Raw genomic sequence first — 26,445 nt, 5'->3', positions numbered from 1 at the left:
AACAAGCGGTGACTATGGCATACCACAATGATTACTGCTTGAGCCCAGTTATTTGCAATCTATATCCATGATTTGGATGTGGGGACCAAAGGTAATATTTCCAAATTTGCTGATGATGCAAAACTTGACAGCAATGTGAGTTGTGAGGATGATGCAAAGAAGCTAGAAGGAGATTTCATCAGACCAAGTGAGTGAATAAGAACACGGCAGATGGAATATAATGTGGAAAAATGTGAAGCTATCCACTTTGGTAGGAAAAACAGAAGTGCAGAGTATTTCCTAAATAGGGAGAGATTGGGAAATGTTGATGTCCAAAGAGGCCAGGATATTTTTGTTCATAAGTCACTGAAAGCTAACATGCAGGTGCAACAAACAATTAGGAAAGCAAATGGTGTTAGCCTTTATTGCAAGGGGATTTGAGTACAGGATAAGGAAGTCCACTGCAGTTGTGTGGAGCTTTGGTGAGACCACACCTGGAGTATTGTGTGCAATTTTGGTCTCCTTACCTAAGGAAGGATATACTCGCCTTGGAGGAAGTGCAACAAAGGTTCACCAGACTGATCCTGGAGATGGCGGGATTATCCTATGAGGAAAAATTAAGGAGACTAGGCTTGTATTCTTCAGAGTTTAGAAGAATGAGAGGTGATCTCATTGAAGTGTACAAAGTTCCTACAGGGCTCAGCCAAGTAGATACAGGAAGGATGTTTCCCCTAGTTGGGGGGGGGTGGTGATGGAGGGGTTAGAACTGGGGAAACACAGTCTCAAAATAAGAGGTAAGCCATTTAGGACTGAGATGAGGAGGAAGTTCTTCAGTCAGAGGGTGGTAACTCTTTGGAATTCTCTACCCCGGATCGCTGTGGCAGCTCAGTCATTGAGTATGTTCAAAGCAGATACTAATGACATTAAGGGATATGGGGATAGTGCGGGAAAATGGTGTTGAGGTAGAAAATCAGCCATGATCCAGTTAAATGGCAGAGCAGGCTCGAGGGGCTGATTGGCCTACTCCTGCCCTTATGTTTCCTACTCAGCTGTGGATTTGAATACAGGTAGCGTTTCTACATATCAGAAATATGCAAAGTGTAGGAGATTAGGTCATTTCATCAAAGATGCGTTTCTCATGGAAACCAATGAAGATGCTTGTGAGAGCTGAGCCTAGAGGGGATCCATCTGTTGGACCAATATGGTGCTGTTGAAACCGAACTCAACTGCAGGGGTTGCTGTGTTCATAAGTTCAATGAATACAGATTTAGACATTGGCGGCGCATCTAGATCGCCATGATATTTTGACATGTTACAAATGTCTGTGGTTTCCTTGAGTGGTACATTTGTGAATAGGCTATCAATGTCGAATGTGCACATGGACACAGCATTGCTATTGATATGCAAATCCTGTATGGTCTTTGCAAAGGTGAAGGAGTCCTTCACCATGTATGTGGAAAACTTGCTGCACACACATACACAGCGAAGGATTTTTCCTCGGAGTGGCAACGGGGTCAGATTGCGACTCTGTGCCAATTACTTGCGTGATTTTTCTTCCGATCCTGTCTCGATCAACCTTCTGACTCAGGCTGGGCAAGATCCAGGCAGTGCCTAGACCTGAGCTCCATCGAAGTGAAGGAGGACATGACCCCTTTTTTACCTACCAGCTGCCATAAACTAGGTAAGTTAAAGTTCCCCTGAAATTTAAAGGTCCTTGGCAGGCCATGGATAAGGTAAGTGTCTAAGGTAAGTGGATAGGATTTGGGAGGGGTGGGGGTGCGGTTGGGGTGAAGCAGAGCTCAAGGGAGATCAGTGTTGGGGGGGTCGATCCTCAGGGGGGGTTGGATCTCAGGGTAAGGGGCTGTTGGGCCTCGGGGGGGTGGAGGTTCAGGCCTCATGGGGGGATGGTGGGGGATCCAGCCTCAGTAGAGGTTGGGGTTGGGAAGGCTGGGCCTTGAGGGGGTTAAGAACTCGGTTGGGGGAGGATGCCCAGGCCTTGGGGGGATAGGGGGTAGGGGGTTCGGACCTCAGGGAGAGTAGGGTGACTGGGGATGTCTGGCCTTGGGGGGGCAGGGAGAGGTCAGGCTTCAGGGGTCATGGGGGTGTCGGGCCTTGGGGGTGGGTAGAAGCTCAGGCCTTGGGTGGGATGGGAGGGCTGAACCTCGGGGGTGCCGGGTCTTGAGAAAGGGATCAGGCCTCGCGGGGGGCGGGTGGGGGGGGGGTTGTGGGAGCGGTGGGGGTCGGGTCGGGTCAGGTCAGGCTTGTGGGATGGTGGGTTTGGGTCGGCCCTGCCAGGGGTTGATTGAGCCAGGCCGGGTCAGGGGTTTCGGGTTGAGGGGGTGCTAAAGTTAGGTCGGGTCATGTCCAGGGGTGTCAGGTCAGGTCTGGCCAGATCTACCAAGGATGGGGGATGAGCCTTGGGCCAGTAAGGGGGTGGGAGTCAGACCCTTGGTGTGGGCAGTGGTCTCATGGAGCTGGGGGGATCCATGGGGTGGGGTCGTGGAGTGTGGGGAATACCATGGGGGTGGGATGTTTAGGTGGGGTTGGGGGGGGTCCCATGGGGAGACGTGGGAGTGTGGGAGTTCTGTGGGTGGGATGGTCGAGTGGCTGGGATGTCCCCTGGGGGAACTGGGGTTGGGGGGAGAACCATGGGGTTCCCAGATGTGGGGGGGGAGTCAAGCGAAGGGGTCGGCCTGGGCCTTTACATAGTTACCCAGTAGGTAGAAGAGGTTTTAAGTCTTCTAGTTTTTTCTGGGTAGCTATTGGTAGAACACAGTCAGAACCATCGAAGTTTGTGATTTAAATCACATTTTCAGATGGTTACCAGTGTAGGGCACTTGCCAAGAGAAAGTTTGAGCCATGCAAACCCTGGGAACTTTGGAAGGGGATTCCTCAATACATCTTTGGAGTACCACCCCAATCCAATGCTGGGGATCTCAGCAGTTAAGCGTACAAGTTCTGTTTATACTCCTTGTTAACTTTTCTGCAAGTTTTCTCAGAAAAAACTGCTTATGTTTTTAGGAACTCTAGCCCGGAAAAATCAACAGATAATGAGAAGCAACCAATAGATGAGGAAAAGAAAGCAGAAAAAATTGAATTAAAGACAATCACTGCAGATGGAGACATGCCTCCTGCCACAAAGGTTTGTTTAAGGACCTTACATATTTGATTGTTGAAGGCAACCATATTCAACTTTTTAATATGGTTCTTTCCTGCATTATATTTTATTCCTTGGTTGACAAGGCATCTTCCTCGCACCTACCTATGCCACATTTGAACTTAACAACCAGAATGTGACCAAGAGTGATCTGATGATTCATTACATATTTTTCTCCTTCATTTAGGCAACATTTATGATCTACAAACATTACATTCAACTTGCATGCATAACAATTTGAGGGATAGTTCTTTTAAGAATATTCAGACTTGAAATTTAAATTAAGTGCCACCAGGGAATCCCCCAGCGCATCTTTGGGCTACTTCCCGAGTACAGCACCCCAGAGTTCAGAGGTTATAGGCCTATAATTTAAGGTGATGTTATTCAAATCTCAATTTCATTTAATCACCTTCCATTTTTAAAAATGTTTGTGTTAACATCTCTGTAAAGGGAGTGGAACCAGATCACCATGTACACTTTTCTGTCCTACTAAATTCAGATCTGTGCAAAAGAGCACAGTCAGTTGAGTGAAAATCTTTTGATTATTTGCATTAACAGTAATTTACACTAGATTTTTGTCCAGATTGCACTTGACAGAAATTTCGGCTCTGGAGGGACTTGGGGGCAGGTAAGCCCCACCAAATTCTCATAGGGTTGCAATTCCTTCATTGTGCTATATTGAGGGTATTTATTAATGAATTGCAAGTAAATTTCTATATGTACTATTTCCTTGAAGTTGATAATACATTTGATATAAAATTGAGTATTAGTCTCTGAGAGAATCATTGAGAAAAGAGAAGAGGCTGGATTTTTAAGTCCTGCAGGTGGCAGGAACAGAGGCAGGAAGGGGATGAAAATAGTGGCTTCAACCAGTGTGCCAGCTTCCCGTTGTCGTTCCCGTTACTGGTGGGTTTCATCAGGGTTGGGGGCGGGGTGTGGGGGGGAAGGCCAGCCCTGAGAACCATCCCAATTCACTAATCAGTCCAATTAAGGTTGTTGAAGAGCTCATTGAGAAATTGTTGAGGAACGTGTTGAGATTTTGGCGGAATTGCACGAGCTGCACACTGGGTCACGGGCAGATCAGGTGCAAGGGAGGTGACAGTACAGTGAGGAGCCAGTCTTGGCTTTCCAAATAAACTAGGTGGTGGATACAAGGAAGGACAGCTTAGAGGGTGTCTCAGCCATTTGTAGGTAGCTGCCATTTAATGTGCGCAAGTTGTGAGGAGAGTGTTCTGCACGCACTCAGGCAAGGCAGGGAGGTCATCACTCCTGGCACTGCAGAGGCATAAGGAGAAGTAAGGTTTCCAGGCATAATTCCTGAGCATAAGGAAGGCAGAAGCTAACAATGGGAGCATGACTCACAGATTTTGAATCCAATGGCCATAAGGATCAACATTGTCTGCAGGTAGGACACAGCCCCATGCATCAGGAAGGCAGAGGGGAGGGAAGAAGGGCAGGAAGGCAATGGAGGCCATAACCTCAGTTAGTTCTACAGCTGAATTCAGAGCTACCTGGACATTTCGGAGAACCGGTACCGTAACAGACTATGATTCTACAGGCAAATGGTCACAAAGGCTTGTGCCCTTGTCGCAGAAGACTTCATACCTCACAGCACTGCTCGCCATTCCCTACCAGTAGCTGTCAGAGTCAATGTGGCCTTCGATTTCTTAGCCTTTGTCTCCTTCTAAGCATCAGCTGTGGACTTTGGTGTTGTCTAGCAAATGGCTGACAAGCACTGCATCTCACAGGTTACTGATGGCCTGTTTGCAACAGCTGGAAAGCACATTCAATTCCAGGCAATTAGAAACTCACAGGCACAAAGGGCAGTGGGTTTGCCTCTGTCATTGGATTCTCCTAGGGGCAGAGTGTCATCGATTGCACCCATGCGGCCATCAAGACTCAGACTGACTAGCCAGTGAGATTCATGAACAGGAAGGGTTTGCACTCCCTCAATGTTCAACTGGTTTGTGACCATGATAAGAACTACCTGCAGGTTTGTGCTCACTTTCCTGGCAGCTGACATGACTCCTAGATCGTCCATCAATCTAGACTGCCACAGCTCATCATTCCACTCTCAAAACTAGATAGTTGGATTCTATGGACAAGGGATACCCTTGAAGAGATGGCTACTCAGCACTCCACTTGAGCCTGAGATAGAGGCACAGAGCTGCTACAATCAAAGTCATATTGTTAGGATACTGTGGAGATGACCAAACCAAAATAACTGAATTTACCAAACTAACCCCAATGGTAGACCACTGGACAAGATTTCACATTCTATAAATTTTACTTTAACAACCAAAATCAACATAAATTAAACATGCATTAACAGGCAATTCACAGCCAGTATTAAATATAAATTACACATTAAATAGCAGATGCAACAAAGACAGATCTCACAATTTATCAGGCAGCCCCCTCAGTATATATTGCACCAATTTCAGCCACAAATTCCTTCAAGACTCTGATACTCCTCAGGTAAAATTCCAACTCCTTTTCTTCAAGGATTTAGCCACCAGTTCTCATCCAACAGCAGCTCACACTCAGCCCAAGTTCCGTGGATACAATCTTCAACAAAATGGTCTACTTCTCCTGAACATTCTCAGCTCTGCTCCTGTTAGTCTTGGGTCTGTGGATCCACCAGAATAAACTTTATCTAAACCATCAGTGACAATCATGTGCACTGTGTCACAGATAGAATATATTTGTTTTCATACTGCCCATAATCAGTATGTTTTATGTGAAGGAACTGTGCCTTTTCTTACCCTTGGAATGTGTATTCCAATTAAGTAATTTAGCAGCAAGCTTTTGTGAGTTAAAAAACCCAAGAAGGTCATTTATTCTCATATACTTAACTCAAACTAACACGTTGTGCACTCAGTCTCACACATGCACGAAAACACAAACATACACAAAGATTGAATAAAGATAAAGTTAGTGCATTTTTACAAATTACCGTTAATTCAGTCTGTAGTTTATGATTTCCGGTCTCCCAAGTGGCAGACTTCTGATTTCTTGAATGGATTTGGCAATTTAAAGTTGAAGTACGAGTCTTATAAAGTGTGGGTTCACAGCAGGTTGCAAAGTTTCTTGTAGCCAGATATCTTGGAGCTTGGTTCTCAGGTGAACCTTGAAACTAAAACAGGTTAAGTACTTTAGCGGCTTGATGATGTACAGCTAATTTCAGAGTCTGGTTCTCAGACTGGCTGACGACTGATGGTCTTGATGGATCTACTGGGTCCCGGGATAGTAAGGGTGCAGTCCCTGAAAGCAGCTTAGATCACATGACCACTGAGTTAACACTTCTGAGGCCCACCCATTCTAGTTTGGATGGATACAATGGGAAGTTGATAATGGCCATTGAGTTTCAATCTTCCCTTTTGTCCAGTATGAAACATGAAAACTCCAGAGTCTTTGTTGGTCTATTCATAAGCAATGAAGTGTGTAAATTGCACAAATGGCTGTGAGGTACCCTCACCTATTTAATTAGTTATTCATAAGCAATGAAGTGTGTAAATTGCACAAATGGCTGTGAGGTACCCTCATATTTAATTAGTTATTCGCTGGAGACTTGATACTGCCTGTAATACAAATGCCAAAAATCACATGATTTGCAGCAGCCATCTTAACTACTTGTTTGTGTCCAATTTTTTAAAGTATTCACTGAAAGTTCATAAAATAACATGCCTTTACTGGGTATGACAAATCTCCACCCCATGGGAAAAAATTGAATTTTGTTTTTTTTTTACATTGTTTTCCTGATAAGGCAAGAGAAACAGGATCACACATTCTGCACTCTTTCTATGACCCACATTACTCTTATACAGTTTTCTTTTCAAGCTTGGATTTTTCATTATCTCTCTTGGGATGAGGCTCAAATGTAATCAAATTTTCAGCGGGTGTTGAGGTTTGGCCAAAAGAAGTGTTGTATTCAGGGCTTGAGTACCTTCTATCTCCTTTTCCATTTAAAATTCCAAGTTCTGTTTTGTCTAGTGGGCTAAGAGTTTCATCAACATTCGATTGTAGTGCTTAGGAAACTTTACCATCAGTAGATATGTGACCTCTAGTGAACTGTGGGATTAGTGGGCAAGTGAAATACAAGTTCTTAACATAAATGTTTTATCAAAAAGCTGATTACCTTCTGCACAGGTAACTTTTTTGTCATATTCCACAATTACATCAGTTGAGGTTGAAGGGAGTAAACTCTGACAAAGAAATCTGGAGTGGAGCCCAAAGATGTCTAAATATGTCATCTTTCCAGCAGCTTCTGCAACCAAGCCAGTGTCAGACGTAATGCTTTGCATTTCTTTGGACCCAACTGGGGAGGTTGAGAGGGTGATCCTGAGGTTTGGGCAGCCCAAGGTCTCCATAAATTTGCATCCAGTATCGCTGCAGAGCACACAACACAGGAGTCAACAGTTATGACTGATAAGTCCAACTCAGTTGACGAGAGGACGGGTGCTATGGACTGTCTATGGTGGTGGGTGGGACAGTCGTGTCCCACTGGTCAACCCAACTCAAGTTGCGCAGCCCTTGACTAATAAGCTTCTGAACCACCATGGTCCACCTGTTTCAATGAGTGCTTGGAGCTTGGATTCTCTGCTGAACAAGAGGAGAGAATCAAACAAACAAAACAAACAAAAAGAAAGGTGCCAACATTTCAATTGGCATACTGAAATGTGAGGACCATGTGCACAGGATTGAGGAATGAAGTTGGTCGATAACCTGTGCAAGACACTCATGATTGATGTGGAACTTGATAGGCTGAACATTGACATTGCTTCCCTATAAGACACCAGGCTTGCCAAGAATATATTACTAAATGAACAACATTACATGTTCATCTAGCAAGAGAAGAGTTCAGAGGAAATGGGTGAGTAAGATGTAAGCTTCACTATAAGGAGTTTGCTACTCTTGATGATAGAACCCCTCACAAATGGTTCATAATGGCTCTCCATCCATCTTTCAATTCAAGCAGAGCTAGTTAACGTAATGAGTATCTATGCTCCAATGCTGTGCTACACTACAGAGGTGAAAACCAGTTCTATGAGGAGCTTGACACTGCTATCAGCAGAATACCTAAGTCAGAAAACACCAATAGGGGATTTCAACACAAAGTGGGTGTGGACTATGAGGCATAGCCCTCCTGTCTCAGACATCATGGCCTGGGCAAGATAAATAAGCACGGTCAGAGACTATTTGTGCTTTTCTGCTACCACAAACTTTGTGCAACTAACACTTTATTTCAGTACAAACCTCACCACTCTAGTGTTCAATGGTTTGATTTATCTGTGTTTGATTATGTTAGTCACTTCTCTGACCTTTGGAACTGTACTTTATCTGTTTAAGACTGTGGGTGGAGCTAGATAACTAATTAAACAGAGAAACTCCTAGAGAAAAAGACCTGGGTTCTGGATGACACCATGTGTCCAAATCCTGTAATTGCTGAGATATTTTAAGGTCTTAGATATTCTGAGATATGTAAGGTCATAGATTTGGAACTAATGTCATTCCTGCATCGTTCTGAGATAAATTTGACATATAAGATGTATCTCAAAATGACGAATAGATAACTCACAAGGTATCCTGGAGACATCAAAGACCAGGGCACTGGGATCAGCTAGACCTGATCATCACCAGACTCTCTGAACAGCATTCTCAACACATGCAACGGCCATAGCACTGAATTTGCTACAGATCATGCCCTGCTATGCACCAGATTTGAGATCCAACAGTTGAAGTTTTATTCAGCAGAAATGCCGTCCTCATCAACATTAGCCACACTTCCTATCCAGATAAAAATCAACAGCTCATCAACTCGATTGAACAGGCACCCTACAGCTTTTCCACACAGAGTGCAGAAGTGAAATGGAACATAATTTGAAATACTATCTACAGTACCGCACTGTCAATATATCAGAAGCAAGAACAGTAAAATGCTGACTGGTTCGACGCTAACATCACTGTGATGGAATATGTTTTTGAAGCCAAGCGGTCCACTCTCATTAATTACAGAGCGAGAAGACTCTGAATGCACTAAGGGTTGCTCAAAGTAAAGTCCAACAGACTGCTAGGTGGTGGGCTAGGGACTACTAGGTACAACTTTTCCAGAATACCCAGATGTCCTTCAATACAGGGAATGCTAGGGCATGTATGAAGGGATCAAAAAGGCAACAGGTCCATCAGCAAAGAAAATGGCTCTGTTGAAAACAAATGTGGGGAAGTCATCACCGATGTGATGGTTGGAACTTGCATTGTACTCTAGGGTGAACACTGTCACCAAAGAAACCCTATGCACCATAGAGATCCTGCCTGTCATGGCAGAGCTGGATATCAAACCTACAGTGGAGGAGCTTAGCAAAGCTATTCACTCATGTGCCATGGGCAAAGCTCCAGGTGCTTGCTATACCACCTGAACTAAACAAGCATAGCAACCAGCATTCTTGCAGCATCTGCACAAACTTCTCTATCTCTACTGGAGGGAGGGGCAGTGCCCCATGATCTGCATGATGCAAAGATTGTGATCCTGCACAAAAATGAGGGTGACTACAGCGATTGCAACAACTATTGAAGCCCCTCCATCCTGAGCATTATGCGAGAAGTATTTCCTTCTGTTGCTCTTGTCAGACTGTAGATCTTGACTCAACACAGCCACTCCAAATCTAAGTCTGTTTTCAGAACTGGAAGTCCTCCGCTTTCCATGACAATATGATGGATGAGGTCAGCAATGATGGAGCAACATCGAAAGCCTTTGAGATCCACAGTGGGGTCAAACAGGGTTGCGTTCTGGCACTGATCTTGATAGCATTTTCTTCTTTTTGCTGCTGTCATATGCCTTCAGGTCACCAACTGAAGTGTCTACTTATATATCAGAACTGAAATAAAACTGTTCAGTCTTGCCTGCCTCAGATCCAAGACAAAAGTGTGTCATGTCTTCATCAGAGAATTGCTGTGTGCTGACAATGCTGTACTTGCATTCCATACTGAAGAACTTTTCCAGCAGCAAATGGACAGACTCTCTCATGCCTGTAAAGAGTTTGATTTGACCATCAGCATCAGGAAAACAAATGTCATGGTCCAAGATGTTGCCATTCTGCCACATTTACATTGCAATGCTGGAGGTTGTTGATAGCTTCATATAATTAGGCTACACAACATGAGCAATCTGTCACTTGATGCTAAAATCAACACATGCATCACAAAAGCTGTAGCTGTTATGTCCAAGCTGAGTAAGAGTGTGGGGAACAACAGCAACCTAACTGTGAACACCAAACTGCTAGTTTACCAAGCCTGCATTCTCAGCACACCCCTCTTCAGTGGTGAAACCTGGACAACATATGTTAGACAGGAGAAAAGTCTGAACATTTCCTACCTTTTCTGTCTTAGACACATCCTCAACATCTCTTGGCAAGATAAAGTCACCAACTCAGAGGCCCTGGACTGTGCTAATTCCATCAGCCACTCATTGCTAAGCCAACAATGTCAGTGCTGGTTTGGTCTCGTTCATCGAATTAATGATGGCTGTATACCCAAAGATGTTCTGTACAGTGAACTGGCCACTGGATCACAATCCCTTGGGCATCGACACCTCCACCACCAGGACACCTGTAAGCTAGGTATTGAACCTTGGTTCAATCAAGAGTACAGGAGGGCATGCCAGGAGCAACACCAGGCACACCTAAAAATGTGGCGCCAACTTCGTGAAACTACAACACAGGACTATTTGCATGCCAAACAGCAGAAGCAGCATGCAATAGACAGAGCTAAGCAATCCCACAGCCAACGGATCAGATCTAAGCTTTTCCACTTCCATTCATGAATGGTGGTAGACAATAAACAGCTAATTGGAGGAGAAGGCTCGATAAATATCCCCATGCTCAATGATGGGGGAGCCCAGCACATCAGAGCAAAAGACGTGGCTGAAGCATTGGCAACTATTTTCACTCCATGTGATATCAAGAAACAGCTGAAGGCACTGGATACTGCAAAGGCTATGCGTCGTGAAAACATTCTGGCAAGATTACTGAAGACTTGTGACCCAGAACTAGCTGCACCCCTAGCTAAGCTGTCCCAATACAGCTGCAACACTGGCATCTACCTGGCAATGTGAAAAATTGTCCAGGTATGTCCTATCCACAAAAAGAAGAACAAATCTAAGGCAGCCAATTACCACACCATTAGTCTACTCTCGATCATCAGCAATGGGAGGGGGTGTTGGCAGTGATATCAAGCAGTACTTAATCTGCTCACCGACGTTGAGTTTGGGTTCAGCCAGGGCCACTCAGCTCCTGACTCCATTGCAGTCTTGGTCCAAACATGGACAAAAGAACTTAACTAAAGAGGTGAGATGAAAGTGACTACATTTGGCATCAAGGCAGCATTTGACCGAGTGTGGCATCAACGTTCCCTAGTAAAAGTGGAGTCAATGGGAAAGCCCTCCACTGTTTGGAGTCATACCTAGTACAAAGGGAGACAGTTGTGGTTGTTGGAAGGCATTCATTTTAGTCCCAGGACATTGCTGCAGGGATTCCACGGGAACAACCATCTTCAGCTGCTTCATCAATGATTTTCCCTCCATCTTAAGGCCAGAGCTGAGGATGTGCGCTGATGATTGCACAATGCTCAGCACCATTCACAACTCCTCAAAAACTGAAGCAGCACGTGTTCATAAGCAGCAAGACCTGGACAACATTCAGACTTGGGCTGATAAGTGACAAGGAACATTCAAAACCCACAGAGTGCCAGGCAACAAAAGAGAATCTAACCATCTCCCCTTGATATCCAATGGCATTGCCATCACAATTCCCCCACCATCAACATCATTTGGTTACCATTGACCAGAAATTGAGCTGAACCTGCCATATAAATACCATGGCTACAAGAGCAGGTCAGAAGCTGAGAATTCTGCAGTGAATAACTCACTCCCTGAATTCCCAAAGCCTGTCCACCATCTACAAGGCACAAGTCAGGTGTAAGATGGAATACTGTCCAATTGCCAGCAGCTCCAACAATACTCATGAGGCTCGACACCATCCAGGACAAAGCAGCCTGCTTGATTGGCACCGCATCCACCACCTTCAAACTTTACTCCCTCCACCACCAATGCACAGTGGCAGCAGTGTATATCATCTACAAGATGCGTCACAGCAACTCATCAAGGTTCCTCTGATAGCACCTTCCAAACCCACAACACCTACCACCTAGAAGGACAACAGCAGCAAATGCAAGTTCCTCTCCAAGCCACACACCATCTTGACTTGGAACTATATCGCCATTCTTTCATTGTCTCTGGGTCAAAATGTAGCTGTTGATGTACCTGCACCATATGGACTGCAGCGGTTCAAGAAGATGGCTCTCCACCACCTTGTCAAGAGAAATTACATTTGGGCAGTAAATGCAGGCACTCACATCCTGTGAAAAGAATAAAACTGAATGATGATGACTTGAGAGTGACACAGACAACTGGGAGACAGTCTCTGAATGCCATAGCCTCTAGAGGCTGACTATTTGAAAGGGCATTGGAAAAGCAGAAACAAAAAGCTCAGTTGGCCAAGAAAGGGGCCCAGAGAAATCAGAGGCCAGATAATTGTGCACCTTCTCTCCCCGATGTCTTTCTCTGCAATAAATGCGACAGAGATTGCCATACCAGAATGGGGCTCCTGAGCCACACCAGGTGATGCTGAACACAGTTTTGACCACCACAGCACAAGCTATATTATTATAAGATGGAAGGCTGCCAGTTTGAGAATTATACATATTGTAGTTACAAAATCATAATGGCTTAACCAATAACAAAACCAAGCGGATTTGACAATTAAGATTAACAGGATTCAAGCATCATAGAATTATCACAGCTCAGAGCCTTTCTTCTCTCCTACACTCCTTCTTTAAACTCTGGACAGAGCATCAGTAGTTCAATTGCTTTTCATGCAATGTGCACAATTTTTGATGTAAATGGAACATCAAACTGCAATGAAATGGCCTGTGGTCCTTTGTTTCTTTTCTAGAAACATACATGGGCTGCGGTCTGTATAGACTAGCACTTCCCCCTGACTATTGGTTACATAATCTTCAAACTATTGAAGGGCCAGTACAAGACTTAAATCTTCATTCTCAATGGTCCAGTGCTTTCTTGGATGCTTATTAAGCTCCCTCGAGAAGTAGCTAGCTAGCCATTCCATACCGTCATCATCATCTTGGAGCAGTACTGTTCCTACCCCTATGTCACCTGCATCAATAGCCACCTTGAATAACTTACTAAAATTCAGGCTGCAGGAACTGGCTCATTTATTAGAATGGCCTTCAGCTTCTCAAATGCTATTTGGTATGTCTCTTCCCATTTGTATTTCATGTTTTTCTTCAACAAATTGTCAATGGGATAACTATTGTGCTGAAATTAGGGACAAATTTCCTGTAGAATTCTCACATATTCAGAAACCATAACACTTCCGTCTTTGTCTTGGGTACAGGAAAGCATTTTATTGCTTGAAGCTTGGCGTTTCATGACAACACTTGACAGTGACCCACTATAGGTCCTAAAAGAAGTGACCTTGGCCTTGGAAAGCTTTCTCTTTGTCAGGTTTATGACAAGGTTAATTTCACCCAGCCTATCAAACAGAGCTCTCAAATGATTGACATGATAACTCCAAGTGTCACCATGCATCAAAACAATCATCAATATGCAATACACAAGTACTCTACCTGGCAATCACTTGATTGATTAATCTTTGAAATGCTATTGGTGCATTCTTCATACCAAATGACATGACTTTACATTGGAACAGACCATCTGGTGTCCCAAAGCAGATTAAAAAAAATGCTACGGCTGCTGGAAATATGAAATAAAAACAGAAAATGCTGGAAAAGGTCAGCAGGTCTGGCAACATCTGTGGAGAAAGAAACAGAATTAACTTTTCAAATCCATATGACTCCTCGTCAGATGCTACCAGACCTGCTGAGTTTTTCCATAATGTTCTGTTTTTATCACAGAAGTAGAAATTTATTTGGCCTCATCAGTCAAGGTGACTTGCCTATATCCTCTAAGCAAATCAATCTTGCTGAGAAAGGCTGAGTCCCCCACTCTATCAATATAATCCTTGAGAATTAGTATTGGATAGGAGTAGGTCTTAGTTACCACATTAACCTTCTAGTAATCAATGCAAAATCTTTGAGAACCAACTGGTTTTGTTACCAATACATCATAGGAACTGCAATTACTTTGACTCATTTCAATTATATCAGGCTTATTTACATTCCTTCAGTAGGCCAGTTATGTCTTCTGTTGCTCGGCTAGATGATATAACACCTCCTACAGGCCCTTAAACACCTCTGTGTTTGCCAGTTTCACTGCAAGAGTTTCAATCTGAGAATTGTCAGTCTCAAGCTCATCATTTGGTCCATCACTTATATCATTATCACCATCTATGTCTCTACCACCTGCGCTACATTTGCTGGCTGACTATGCTCACAGTCACAAAGATAGGTGGGAACGTATGTTGTGAAGAGGACATAAGGAGGTTGCAGACAGATTTAGATAGGTTGAGTGAGTGGGCAAAAATTTGGCAAATGGAGTATAATGTAGGAAAATGTAAAGTTGTTCATTTTGGCAGGAAGAATAAAAAAGCAGAGTATTACTTAAACAGAGAACGGTTGCAGAACTCTGAAGTGCAGAGATCTAGATGTTCTAGTGCATGAGTCACAAAAAGTTAGTATGCAGGTATGGCAAGTAATTAAGAAGGCTAATGGAGTGCTATCCTTTATTGCGAGAGGAATTGAACATAAGAGTAAGGATGTTATGCTTCAGTTATAATGGGCTTATTTCCACTGTAGTTTAGAAGAGTGAAGGCTGACTTGATTGAAATATTTAAGATCCTGAAAGGTCTCAACAAGGTGTATTTGGAAAGGATGTTTCCTCTTGTGGGTGAGTCCAGAACAAGGGGACACTTTTAAAATTAGGAGTTGCCCTTTTTGGACAGAGATGAAGAGAACTTTTTCACACGAGGATTGTGCGACTTTGGAACACTACCTGCTAAGGCGGAGGTAGATAGATTCTTGTTAGGCAAGGGAATCAGAGGTTATTGGAGGTTGATGGGAATGTGGAATTCAAAACACAAACAGATCTTATTGAATGGTGGGGCAGGCTCAGGGGGCCAAATGGCCTACTTCTGCTCCTATTTTGTATGTTCGCATGTTCATAGCATACTTCTTCAGCATGTTGACATCACACCCTTTGACCCTATCTTCTGTCTAGGGTAATAACTACATAGGTTGCATCACTGAGTTTCCTTTTGATACAGTAAGGTCCATTAAACCTAGCTTTCAATGGTTCACCAGGCAAAGGCAACAAGACTTGCACCTTATCCCCGGTTTAAAATTACATAAGCTATTCTGTTCACTTGTGCTTTCATCACCTGTTGAGAGGCCTTGAGATGTTCTCTTGCCACCACACAAGCTTTTGAGAGCCTTTATTGGAACTTTGACACATAACCTAGGAAAGTAATTTCCTCCTCCGTGCCAAAAATCCCTCATTAAAGAGCCTGAGGGGACCCTTAGCTACATGCCCATAGACCAATTATAAGGGACTGAAACTTTGATGTGTCCCTAGTCATATATAGCAAGAATGATATCCCTTTATCCCAATCCTGTGAATACTCAAAACAATAGACCCTAATCATACTCTTTAGAGGCAGGCGATATCTCTACAAAGCATCTTGAGAGTGTGGGTGATATGCAAATGACTTAGGCTGCTTCACTCCTAAATTACACTTAACCTCCAGAAATGCACCTAACATGAAATTTAATTCAATTAAAACTCCCACACACATCCACACAGAGAAACCAATCCAAACCCCACTATTAACCTACCTTATAAGACATGTCGCACAAGTCAGAAGATTAGGAAATACCAATATCTGCATTTGATGAACCATTTAGTAGGTTCTTGTGGACTGTGTTGGACCCTAGGCTAAGACTAAATTGGGTCATAAGTATCTTCTGACCATCATGCATTTGTCCACTTGATTTCCAATGGGATTAACATTAAAAAAGATGACAGCGAAAGTTGTGATTGAAAAGGTCAAACTAAATTTCTTTTGGCAACATATTCTTGGTGAAAAACTGGATCAACTTTTCAATCACAACTTTCACTGTCACCTTTTTCAATGTTAATCCCACTGGAAATCAAGTGGACAAATAGATGATGTTCATAAGATACGTATGACCTGATTCAGTCTTAGGCAAGGGCCCAACACAATTCACAAGAACCCAACTAAATGGTTCATCAAATGCAGATATTGGTATTTCTCAATCTCCTGACCTGTGTGACATGTCTCACAAATGTCAACTACATCCTTATGCAGTTTCTGCCAATAAAAAATTACCATTATCCTAGCCTGAGTCTTCTGAATATTGTCATGAAAATATAATAATTTTCATAATAATATTGTGATTTATTGTCAAGGTAGATTAATAGTGGGTTTTGGATTAGTTTATCTGTGTTGCTGTGGGTGTGTGAGTTTTAATTGAATTGCAGACAGCTAGTCTGGAGCTTTTGAGTTATCAAAGGAGAAGCTGGATTGAAATGCTAAATACGTAAACATGGCTGAAGTTTTAGAATGTGAGGTGTGAGGAACGTTTGCATTTTTAATTAAACTAGAGTCGTGAATTTCAAAGAGATGGTAAGATGTTAAACCGAGCCAACAGAGGCTAAGCCAAACAGTGTGTTGATTTTTCCCAAAGATTACTGATAATATGAGTAGTATGGAAGATTTATATTATGGAAAAAGGAAAGTTGCAAAGACATTGAAACAATGGAATTTACATTAAAAAGGGAGAAACATGTATAAAGGAGATGAGGTTATGTGTAAGGGTAAAGGAATTCTAAGATCTAACAAGTGTGAAAAGCCTCGAGCCTGTATGTATCAAGTTCCTGCCTACAGGGACCGAAGCTAAGAAAGTTAATTGTGAATGTCACTGTCCACATGCTGTGTGCTTTGCCTGGGTCTGTTGAAATCTATTTTGTTTTACTGTTGCTTTAATAGAGGTATAACTGGGAGTCAGATTAATTAGGAGAGTTAGGAGTTATTATATTAGTAATTTGTAGACCTATATATGTGTTTAAAATCTTTTCTGCTATTTATAAATGTTTAATTTAGTTTTGTAAAAAAACCTCTAAGACTCAGTGGACTTATTACTACTGAATTCAAGGCACATGTCTCAAAATAAAAATACAAATTGCAAAATAGTTGTGGCAGCTGTTTCAAGTTTCCCTCTGGGATTTGAGCAGCTCAACATTTACCATATGCCGTGCCATAACAATACCCAAATAACCTGTGACAGGAATCTCATAGGTAATCCTCAAAATCTCACTGTGGTAGCAAGGAGGGACAACAATTTGATGGACTATAACCCAATCTTCAACAGCTGGCCTCGGGGGAGGTCTCCACTTACTCATCAAAATGTAATTCTTGACAGAATAACACTCAGGGATCTTTTTGGCAACTGCCTCAGACATGCTGTGTGATGCAAGCTCCTCAACCAAGGAAGATCTGCTAAACAATTCACCATTGTTAGCTTGGGAGACTTTAACGCCAATATCCCCATCCAAACACTTGAAGGTTTCAGCCAACCAAACATCTGAATTTTCCTCCACAACAACAGAATCTATCTTACCTGGTTTAGATCTATGAGCCTGGGATTTAGCCACAACACAATCTAGGAATAGTACAGGAAATTCTTCTTGCAAAACCTCAGTTTCAGCAGCCTCAGCAGGCTTTCCTGAAACCACTGGAGTTGCCAATAACTTATCCCCAGCCAAGAAATTTCCTGGAAAAAAAATCCACACCTTCAATAAGCAGACAAGGAATGACATCATTGGTAACAGGACCAATGACTAAGTCACATTTTAAATCAATCCTATGCAAGGGAACAGATAAATAATTCCCATTAACATTAATACCCTGAATTGATACTTTCACATTCAGCAAACTACCTGTAGGGAAATTCATGTAATCTGCCAACATCAGTGACTGTGTCACCCCTGCATCTCTAAGGATAACAATTAACTTGCCTGCTTCACCAGGCAAACATGGGGACACACTACCCTCAAACAGAAACTCCTGTAGTTTCCTGCAACCTGATTCACTCTATCAGTGAACATGGGAGAACATATCTGCTCGTCGTGAGCTTTACCCTCTAGGACAGTATTTCCTGGGGGCCACTAGTTGACTGTACAAAATCGATGGGCTTGTTTTTCCACTTCCAACTCTCTGCGTTCACGTGGCCTTTTTATGACAAAAATGGTATGTCAGTCCCCTCAAACTAAACTTGCCCTCCAGGCTTTCTCTTTTACTACTGTGAGGAGTGCTTGGGTCTTCGTCTTTGCCATAATCCTAGCTCAAATCTTCCAAATACGCAAATGACCTGTGACCGGAATCGCATGTGTAACCTGTAAATCTCACTGCAGTAACAAGGAGGGACAACAATTTGATGGACTACAGCTCAATCGTCAACAACTAGCCTCTGAGGAGGCCTCCACTTTCTTCTCAGAATGTCATTCTTGGCAGAATAACACTTGCTAGAATCATATTTCTCAACACTGAATTTTTCTTTTGCAAAATGGAAGGACATGGCATGATCTGGACATTTGGATGTGAACCTGGGATTTTTTTTAAAGAAGTTCATAAGTTCACCTTGGAACTGTCATGAAGCAGGCCTCTGCCAAGAAATCAATTGACCTTTATGGTAGTTGGGGAAGATCTGGTTGTTTGCTTTAAACTGCAATCATTTTAATTGATGGAGAAAAAAACTGAAAAGGAAGGTTGATAACTTGCTTAAAATCACACAGAGAGAGAGGAAAAAACCCAAGTTGTGAACCTGCTTGTTTTGAAGGCAGTCTTGTTGAAGAACAAACTGAGAAAGGAAGGCTCCCTCTCTCTACCTTGCCTAAAATTATGTGTGGCTATCAACTTTAGCCTGAGAACCCTCATCTGAATGTAACCAGTCTCCATTTGGACCTGCAAAGCTGAGATCAATTGGTGGGAACTTCCAGACATTTACTGGGACCAGCATATGAGAGAACTCCAGGTCGATATCATTGAGACCTTATGGACTTTATTCTTTATTTTGTAACGCCCATCCTCCAAAGCGCATCTCTGCAGAGAGACACTATCTGTTTGTCCTTTGCACGTCTGTGTGCATGTCTGTGTGTGTGCTGAGGGAATTCTTTAGAAAGAGATAGATAGTTATAGTTCCCGATTCAGTTGTGTGTTAACCAGTACTTGCAACTTGTTAAAAGACATTTTGCTTTAAAAATAAATTACTCATTCTGAGTTTTTGAAAGAAGCATGGTCAGAATCTCTTTTCTTTGGGTACCAGAGGTATAGGTACACAATCAGTCATTTCGGTGAGAAAATGAAACATTTAAATTAGTGGTACTGCCTGCGGAGTAGTGGAGCTTGATCATTTGCGCACTCCCCCCATCCCAGTCATAACATATTCATGGATCTTTTCAGCCTTTGCCTCAGATATGCCGTCTAAAACAAGACCCTCAAATTAGGGTCTCAACAAAGCCAGATTTCCTTTCGTTATCAAGCTTCCTATCTCTCCAATTTCTCTGGAAGTTTTCAAACTGGGCCCTGTTACTAATGTTCTTGTGAGTCAATTCCTAATTATCTTCCAACATTCCGCTTTCCTATATTTTAAGAACTTTGGTCCAGAACTTCCGAGGAGTGACAATCACAGTAGGGTTGCCACTCCATTCATTTTTACTTACACTAAAATGCAGCTGCACATATTGCACCTTCTGACTCAGGTCTCCTCAGAAATATGCAGTGCAGCAGGTTCCTGAGGCTTACAGTCGAGGGCAACAGAGTCAGTTGAAAGGAAGCCATGCCCCCTTTTACAACATTAGCTACCATTAAACAGGTACGTTTAAAGGTCCCAGACACTTTGAGAAGCCATTAGAAGGTAAGTGTGTAAGGATTAGGGGCAGGGGTGGTGAGATGGGTCAGGGGGGTTCGGGTGGTTAGTCAGGGAGGTTAGGTTGTCAGTCGGGGGCCAGGAGAATAGTTAATGGGGTGGGGGGCTATTTGGGGGATCTGGAGGTAGTCAAGGGATGTGAGGGGGTTCAGTTGGGGGCGGTTGACAGGGTAGTTGGGGGATTGGAAGGGTAGTTGGGGGATTGGAAGGGTAGACAGGGGCTAAGTGGTAGTGGGGAGGATGGGGTAGGGTAATGAGGATCCAGTGGGGGATTGGGGTGTCAGTACTATCATTACCCAGGAGTTGGAAGTGATTTAAATTCTTCTAACTCTCCAAGACATTCGGAATCGTCCTAAGTCTCCAATTGAATTTGGAGTATTGGATGTTTCCCAGTGCAGGGAAATTGCCCATCAGAAGCTTGATTTTCCCTGGCAATTCCCATGCAGTCCTTGCAGAGGGTCTACCAGGAGATTCACCAGAGCATCTTCTGGGGTACCTCGTGTGTACGACCCCTGGGAGATTGGAAGTTAAGGGCCTTTATGTTCTTCCAAGTGGGACCTTATAACTGAAGCAACACTATTCTTCTTTTAGAATCACTTGCCTAAGGTTCTTAAAGTCTTGTTCACCCTTCAACAATCTATGCCACCTATCAAGCACCATTTCCTTTTAACTAGCAAATTCCACATAGGCCTGGCCCTGTTTCCTTGACAAATTTCTGAATTTCTGTCTGCAGCCTTCTGGTACCAACTCATAGGCATTGAGAAATTGTCTTTGTCATAGCTACATGAATGCTCTTCTGAAAGACATGAATGCAGCTCCAAAGCTTTCCTTACAAAACACTCTTAGGAGCATAGCCCAATTTTGTTTATGTCAATCCAGATTTGTGGTGATTTTCTTGAATGACACAAAGTTAATTTATACTCCCTCCTCACTAAATTTAAGAACAAAGAGAATATCTTTCGCTAAATAAAAGCTATGCGGTGTTTGTTCTAAGTCAATCTCACCTTTCACTGCCAATTCTCATTCACATAATCTGAGTCTTTCTCTTTCCAATTTTCTGTCTCTTCCTTTATCTCTTTCCCCTCTTTCTTTTGCCTTTCTAATTCAAGCTTTCTAATTTCTCTTTCCAATTTCATCTTCTCTATTTCAACTTGTCTAATTTCCCTTTCCTTCTCTTATTCAATTCTGGGACCAGGAGAAACATCCTTTTCTTTCTCAAACTTCATGTGACAGGCCAATTTTTAAATAATCTCTGCCCTCCTGGCTCCTGATTTTAAGCTGACCCCACTTGCTACAGCTGTCAAATTATCTTTTGTCAACTGGGGGATATTTCACAAAGGCCTGAACACTCATGTTGATTTCCAATGAATAAAGAAAAAGCAAATATGAAATTTTATTTGTTTAATTTCTGGAAAATTCAGGCAAACCCATTTCACAGCCTGATTTGAATCAATCCTGGACGAGCACCCAATTTTGTTATGATCCACATGGAGATCACCAAACCATAAGTACCAAATTTACCAAATGAACCCAATGAAAGACCAATGGACAAGATTTCACCTTTTATAACTTTTACTTTAACAATCAAACCTGAGTCAATGTAAATTAAACATGAATTAACAGGCAACTCACAGTCAATATAAAGTATAAATTATACATTAAATAGCAGATACAACAAAGATAAATCTCACAGATTTATCAGGCAACCCCCTAAGCATATATGGCACCAACTTCAGCCACAAAATCCTTCAAGGCTCTGAAATTCCTCAGGAAGAATTCCAGTTCCTTTTTTTTCAAGCATTTAGCCACAAAATCTCACCCAACAGCAACTCCCACTCAATCCAAGTTCTATAGGTACAATCTTCAGCAAAATGATACATTTCTTCAGAATCTTCTCAGCTGTGCTCCTTGGATTTCCCAGAAGGAAGAAACAGTTCAGAGCAGTACTCATATTTCCCAGTTTTATTGGTGTTCTATTTTAAGGTGTACAAGACCAGTTTGGAACAATATTCTTATTTCCCATTTTTTACTAGTTTTCCCTCCTGGGTTGTGGCTCCACCAGAATCATCTTTATCTAAAACATCAATAATGACCTTTTGCACTGTAGGACTGATTAAGGTTAATCAATTACTTTAAAGTCACAGTGGCAGCAAACTTATTTTTACTCATCCCACTCCCAGATCCAGCCTTCATATACTCCTTTTCCGACCATACAACATCTCCTACTTCCGAACAAACCTGGTTTCATGGGCCCATTTTCATACCACAACCTGGGTCACAGGATTGCTGGTTTTTGCACCACACCTCTGGGTAATGAGATCGCTGGGTTCTATGCCCTTAATCATCCTGCACAGAATCACCTCAATGCCACACTCCTTCATCTGGACCTACTGCTGGCTCCAAGAGAGAAGCCTCAAGCCCAGGCCATTGGTCTCCATCAGCCCCACTGAGAAGCCTGAGATCAGGATGCTGGTGGGTCCATAACAGGACGAAGCTGCAGAAGATGAACAGGCTGGAGCTCAGCAGCATACAGGGGCCAAGTACTGTGCTGGCTGCCACCTGCAGCCCCATACTTTGCCCCAGGAAGCTTACTTGACTCTGCACAAAATGGCACCAGCTCCAGCCCACTGGACACTATCACAATCTGCCCAGTAGGACGAGTCTCAAGCAGGCCATCGAGCTTCTGAAAATGTGGTTATAGTGCCTGGACTAGTTGGGTGGCACCTTTCAGTAAATTTCTACAAGGGTCTCACGCAATGCAATGGTCTGTTGCACTGTCCATAACATGGCCCTCCAGAGAGGTGTGGACCATGAAGATAGTGATGTGTTAAATCAACATAGCTCATTGGAGGAAGAGGAGGAACAAGACCTGGAAGAGGAGGAGGAAGAGAAAGATGCAGAGCACAAAGGTGTCCTGGCTGCAGGTGGAGGTGGTCAGGCCTGTGCAGCATTCTAGGATTTCATCAGGATGCCATCCATATCAGGAATCATCATCAGCTGAGCCCTTCTAACCCAGGAGGATCGCATGGTCTGGAATTCACTTTGAGCTGCCTATGAGAATGCTTGACTATGACGTAGATCAACTCCTACCGCCAGTGAAGGATTTGCACCTGTTCAGGAGTTGCACTGCCCCCATTCAAGGATCCTTACTCCTGTTTATCACTTCATTGTTCTGTCTTTAAATTAATTTACAGGATGTCTGGCTAGGCCAGCATTTATTGCCCATCCCAAATTGCCCTTGACAAGGTGGCGGTGAGCTGCCTTCTTGAATCGTTGCTGTCAATGTGGTATAGGTACATCTTCAACGCTGTTAGGAAGGGAGCTCCAGGACTTTGACCCAGCAACAGTGAAGGAACTGCGATGTATCTCCAAGTCAGGAAGGTGAGTGGCTTGGAGGGGAACTTCCAGGTGGTGGAGTTCCCATTTCTCTGCTGCCCTTATCCTTATAGATAGTAGTGGCCATGGGTTTGGAAGGTGTTGTCTAAAGAGCCTTGGTGAGTTTCTGCGGTGCATCTTGTAGATAGTACATGTTGCTGCCACTGTTCGTTGCCAGTGGAGGGAGTGAATGTTTGTGGAAGGGGTGCCAATCAAATGGGTTGCTTTGTCCAGGATGGTGTCGAGCTTCTTGAGTATTGTTGAAGCTGCACTCATCCAGGCAAGCAGAGAGTATTTCATCACATGCCTCGTAGATGATGGAAAGGCTTTGAGGAGTCAGGAGCTGAGTTACTCACCGCAGGATTCCTAGCCTCTGATCTGCTCATGGAGCCACAGTATTTATATGGATAGTCCAAATCAATTTCTGGTCAATGGTAACCCCCAGGATGTTTTTAGTGGGGGATTCAGCAATGGTAATGCCATTCAATGTCAAAGAATGGCGCAAGTGCTTTTTGCCACTTGTCAGCACAGGCCTGGATATTGTCCAGGTCTTGTTACATTTGGACATGGACTACATCAGTATCTGAAGAATCGCAAATGGTGCTGAACATTGTGTAATTGTCAGTGAACATTCCCACTTCTGACGTTGTGATGGAATGAAGGTCATTGATGAAGCAGCTGAAGGTGGTTGGGCCTAGGACACTACCCTGAAGAACTCCTGCAGTGATGTCCTGGAGTTGAGATGACTTACCTCCAACAACCACAACCATCTTCCTTTGTGCTAGGTATGACTCCAACCAGCAGAGAGTTTTCCCCCTGATTCCTATTGATTCCAGTTTTGCTTGGGCTCCTTGATACCAGACTGGTTCAAATACTGCCTACATGTCAAGGGTAGTCACTCTCACTTCACCTCTGGAGTTCAGTTCTTTTGTCCATATTTGTACCAAGACTGTAATGAGGTCAGAAGCTAAGTGACCCTGGCAGAACCCAAACTGAGCATCAGTGAGCAAGTTATTGCTAAGCATTTGCCACTTAATAGCATTGTTGATGACTGCTTCTATCACTTTACTAATGATTGAGAGTAGACTGTGGCGGTAATTGATTGGGCTGGATTTGTCCTGCTTTTTGTGTACAGGACATACCTGGGCAAGATTCCACATAGCCGGATAGATGCCAGTGGTGTAGCTGTACTGCAACAGCTTGGCTAGGGGCATGGCAAGTTCTGGAGCACAAGTATTTAGTACTATTGCTGGAATATTATCATGGCCCATAGCCTTTGCAGTATCCAGTGCCTTCAGCCGTTTCTTGATATCATGTGGAGTGAATCAAATTATCCAAAGACTGGCATCTGTGATGCTGCGGATCTCTGGAGGAGGCCAAGATGGATCATCCGCTTGGCACTTCTGGCTGAAGATTGTAGCAAATGCTTCAGCCTTATCCTTTGCTCTGATGTGCTGAGCTCCACCATTATTGAGGGTGGGGATATTTGTGAAGCCTCCTCCTCCAGTGAGTTGTTTAATTGTCCAGCACCATTCACAACTGGATGTGACAGGACTGCAGAGCTTAGATATGATCCATTTGCTGTGGAGTCGCATAGCTCTGTCTATCACTTGCTGCTTATGCCGTTTGACACGCAAATAATCCTGTGTTATAGCCTCACTAGGTTGACACGTCATTTTTAGGTAAGCCTAGTGCTGCTCCTGGCATGCCTTCCTGTACTCTTCATTGAACCAGTGTTGATCCCCCGGTTTGATGGTAATGGTAGAGTGGGGGATATGCCGGGCCATGAGATTACAGGCTGTAGTTGAGTATGATTCTGCTACTGCTGATGGCTCACAGTGCCTCACAGATGCCCAGTCTTGAGTTGCTAGATATGTTTGATATCTATCCCATTTAGCCATGATTAACAGGAAGCTCAAACTCTTGCTTCAAGTGTCAATATTGGCATGTTGTTCAGAAGGAGAAAAAGTGTACAGTTACAGTTGAAACAAATCCCAGCGACCCACTCATTGCTTTGCCGAAATTGGTGGCCTCCACTGTTGAGCAGTCCTACATGATGCTCAATTTTTGACTGTGATAAGTTGGTGACAGCTCACTTGTATTTGGTTGTGGCTGAGATGCACGTGGCGGTCGTCCTTATCCTGGAGCCTGCTCACTGGTGTCATTCCATGGGCAATGGTCCTGTTGCACAGATGGTCCCTCAGTCAGAGTGCCCAAGGAGACTGTTAATGATGATGGTGCCCCATGAGGAATAGCATCCTCAAGTTCCTCAGTGACTGACTCTGCCCTTGGCTGGTGCTCTGGATGGCTGGAGACCACCAGCTGAGGCACAACTGGCAACCCTTCCAAACATCTCCACGCCATTGTCATCACTGACTGGTCAAGGCTATATAGTGTGGCATGTACTCTGTGAATGCCAGTGAGCAGTTTCTGCAGTACTTCCACATGTTGCCTCATATGGCTCTCCTTGAGGCTGGTCATTCTCTCAATGGAGGAGCTCATGCGAAAAAAGCCTTGAGCCATGGTGGGAAATAGGAGCTGAATGGTCTCTTCCATTCTCAACACTTGACCATGCACTGCTTCAGGGAACTGCAACTTGTGGAAACCCATCTGTTCCTGCTGATCTAAATAGAGCCTCCTTTCTTGCTACTTCTGAGACCCTCCATTTGTGCTCACCTAAATAGGATTGTGTCTGTCTTCCTTCTTCCAATGGAAATGGCTGGCAGCTACTTCTGCTTCTGTGACCTTGTCCTGCACACTAGTGATGTGTTCAACACCCAGTGTTACCCCATCCATTTGTACATGAGGACCCACCAAAGTGATTGCATCTGAGATGGTGGAGGAGGAGCTTGTAAGGTGTGACCGTGTTTGCTCTGAGATCTCCTCTGGTCGTGCTTGGCCTGGTGCAGAAACAGTGATCTGCCCTTCTGTCTGATGTTTAAAGCTGTGGGTGACAC

The 26,445-nt window shown here is 43.5% G+C and overlaps 1 protein-coding gene across 1 annotated transcript in view; it reads left to right on the top strand.

The window, feature by feature from the left end:
- The window catches only part of cacna1c (calcium channel, voltage-dependent, L type, alpha 1C subunit), a 1,373,114-nt gene that overhangs the window by 880,372 nt on the left and 466,297 nt on the right, over positions 1-26,445 (top strand). The window contains exon 17 of the mRNA XM_041215565.1: positions 3,001-3,121. Within this exon, the coding sequence (XP_041071499.1) occupies positions 3,001-3,121 (121 nt within the window). The remainder of the gene's footprint in view (positions 1-3,000; positions 3,122-26,445) is intronic.

This window comes from Carcharodon carcharias, chromosome 21, assembly GCF_017639515.1.
Source record: "Carcharodon carcharias isolate sCarCar2 chromosome 21, sCarCar2.pri, whole genome shotgun sequence".
Lineage (NCBI taxonomy): Eukaryota > Metazoa > Chordata > Chondrichthyes > Lamniformes > Lamnidae > Carcharodon > Carcharodon carcharias.
Note: the sequence above shows the minus strand (reverse complement) of the source record. Positions and strands in the feature narration are given on the sequence as shown.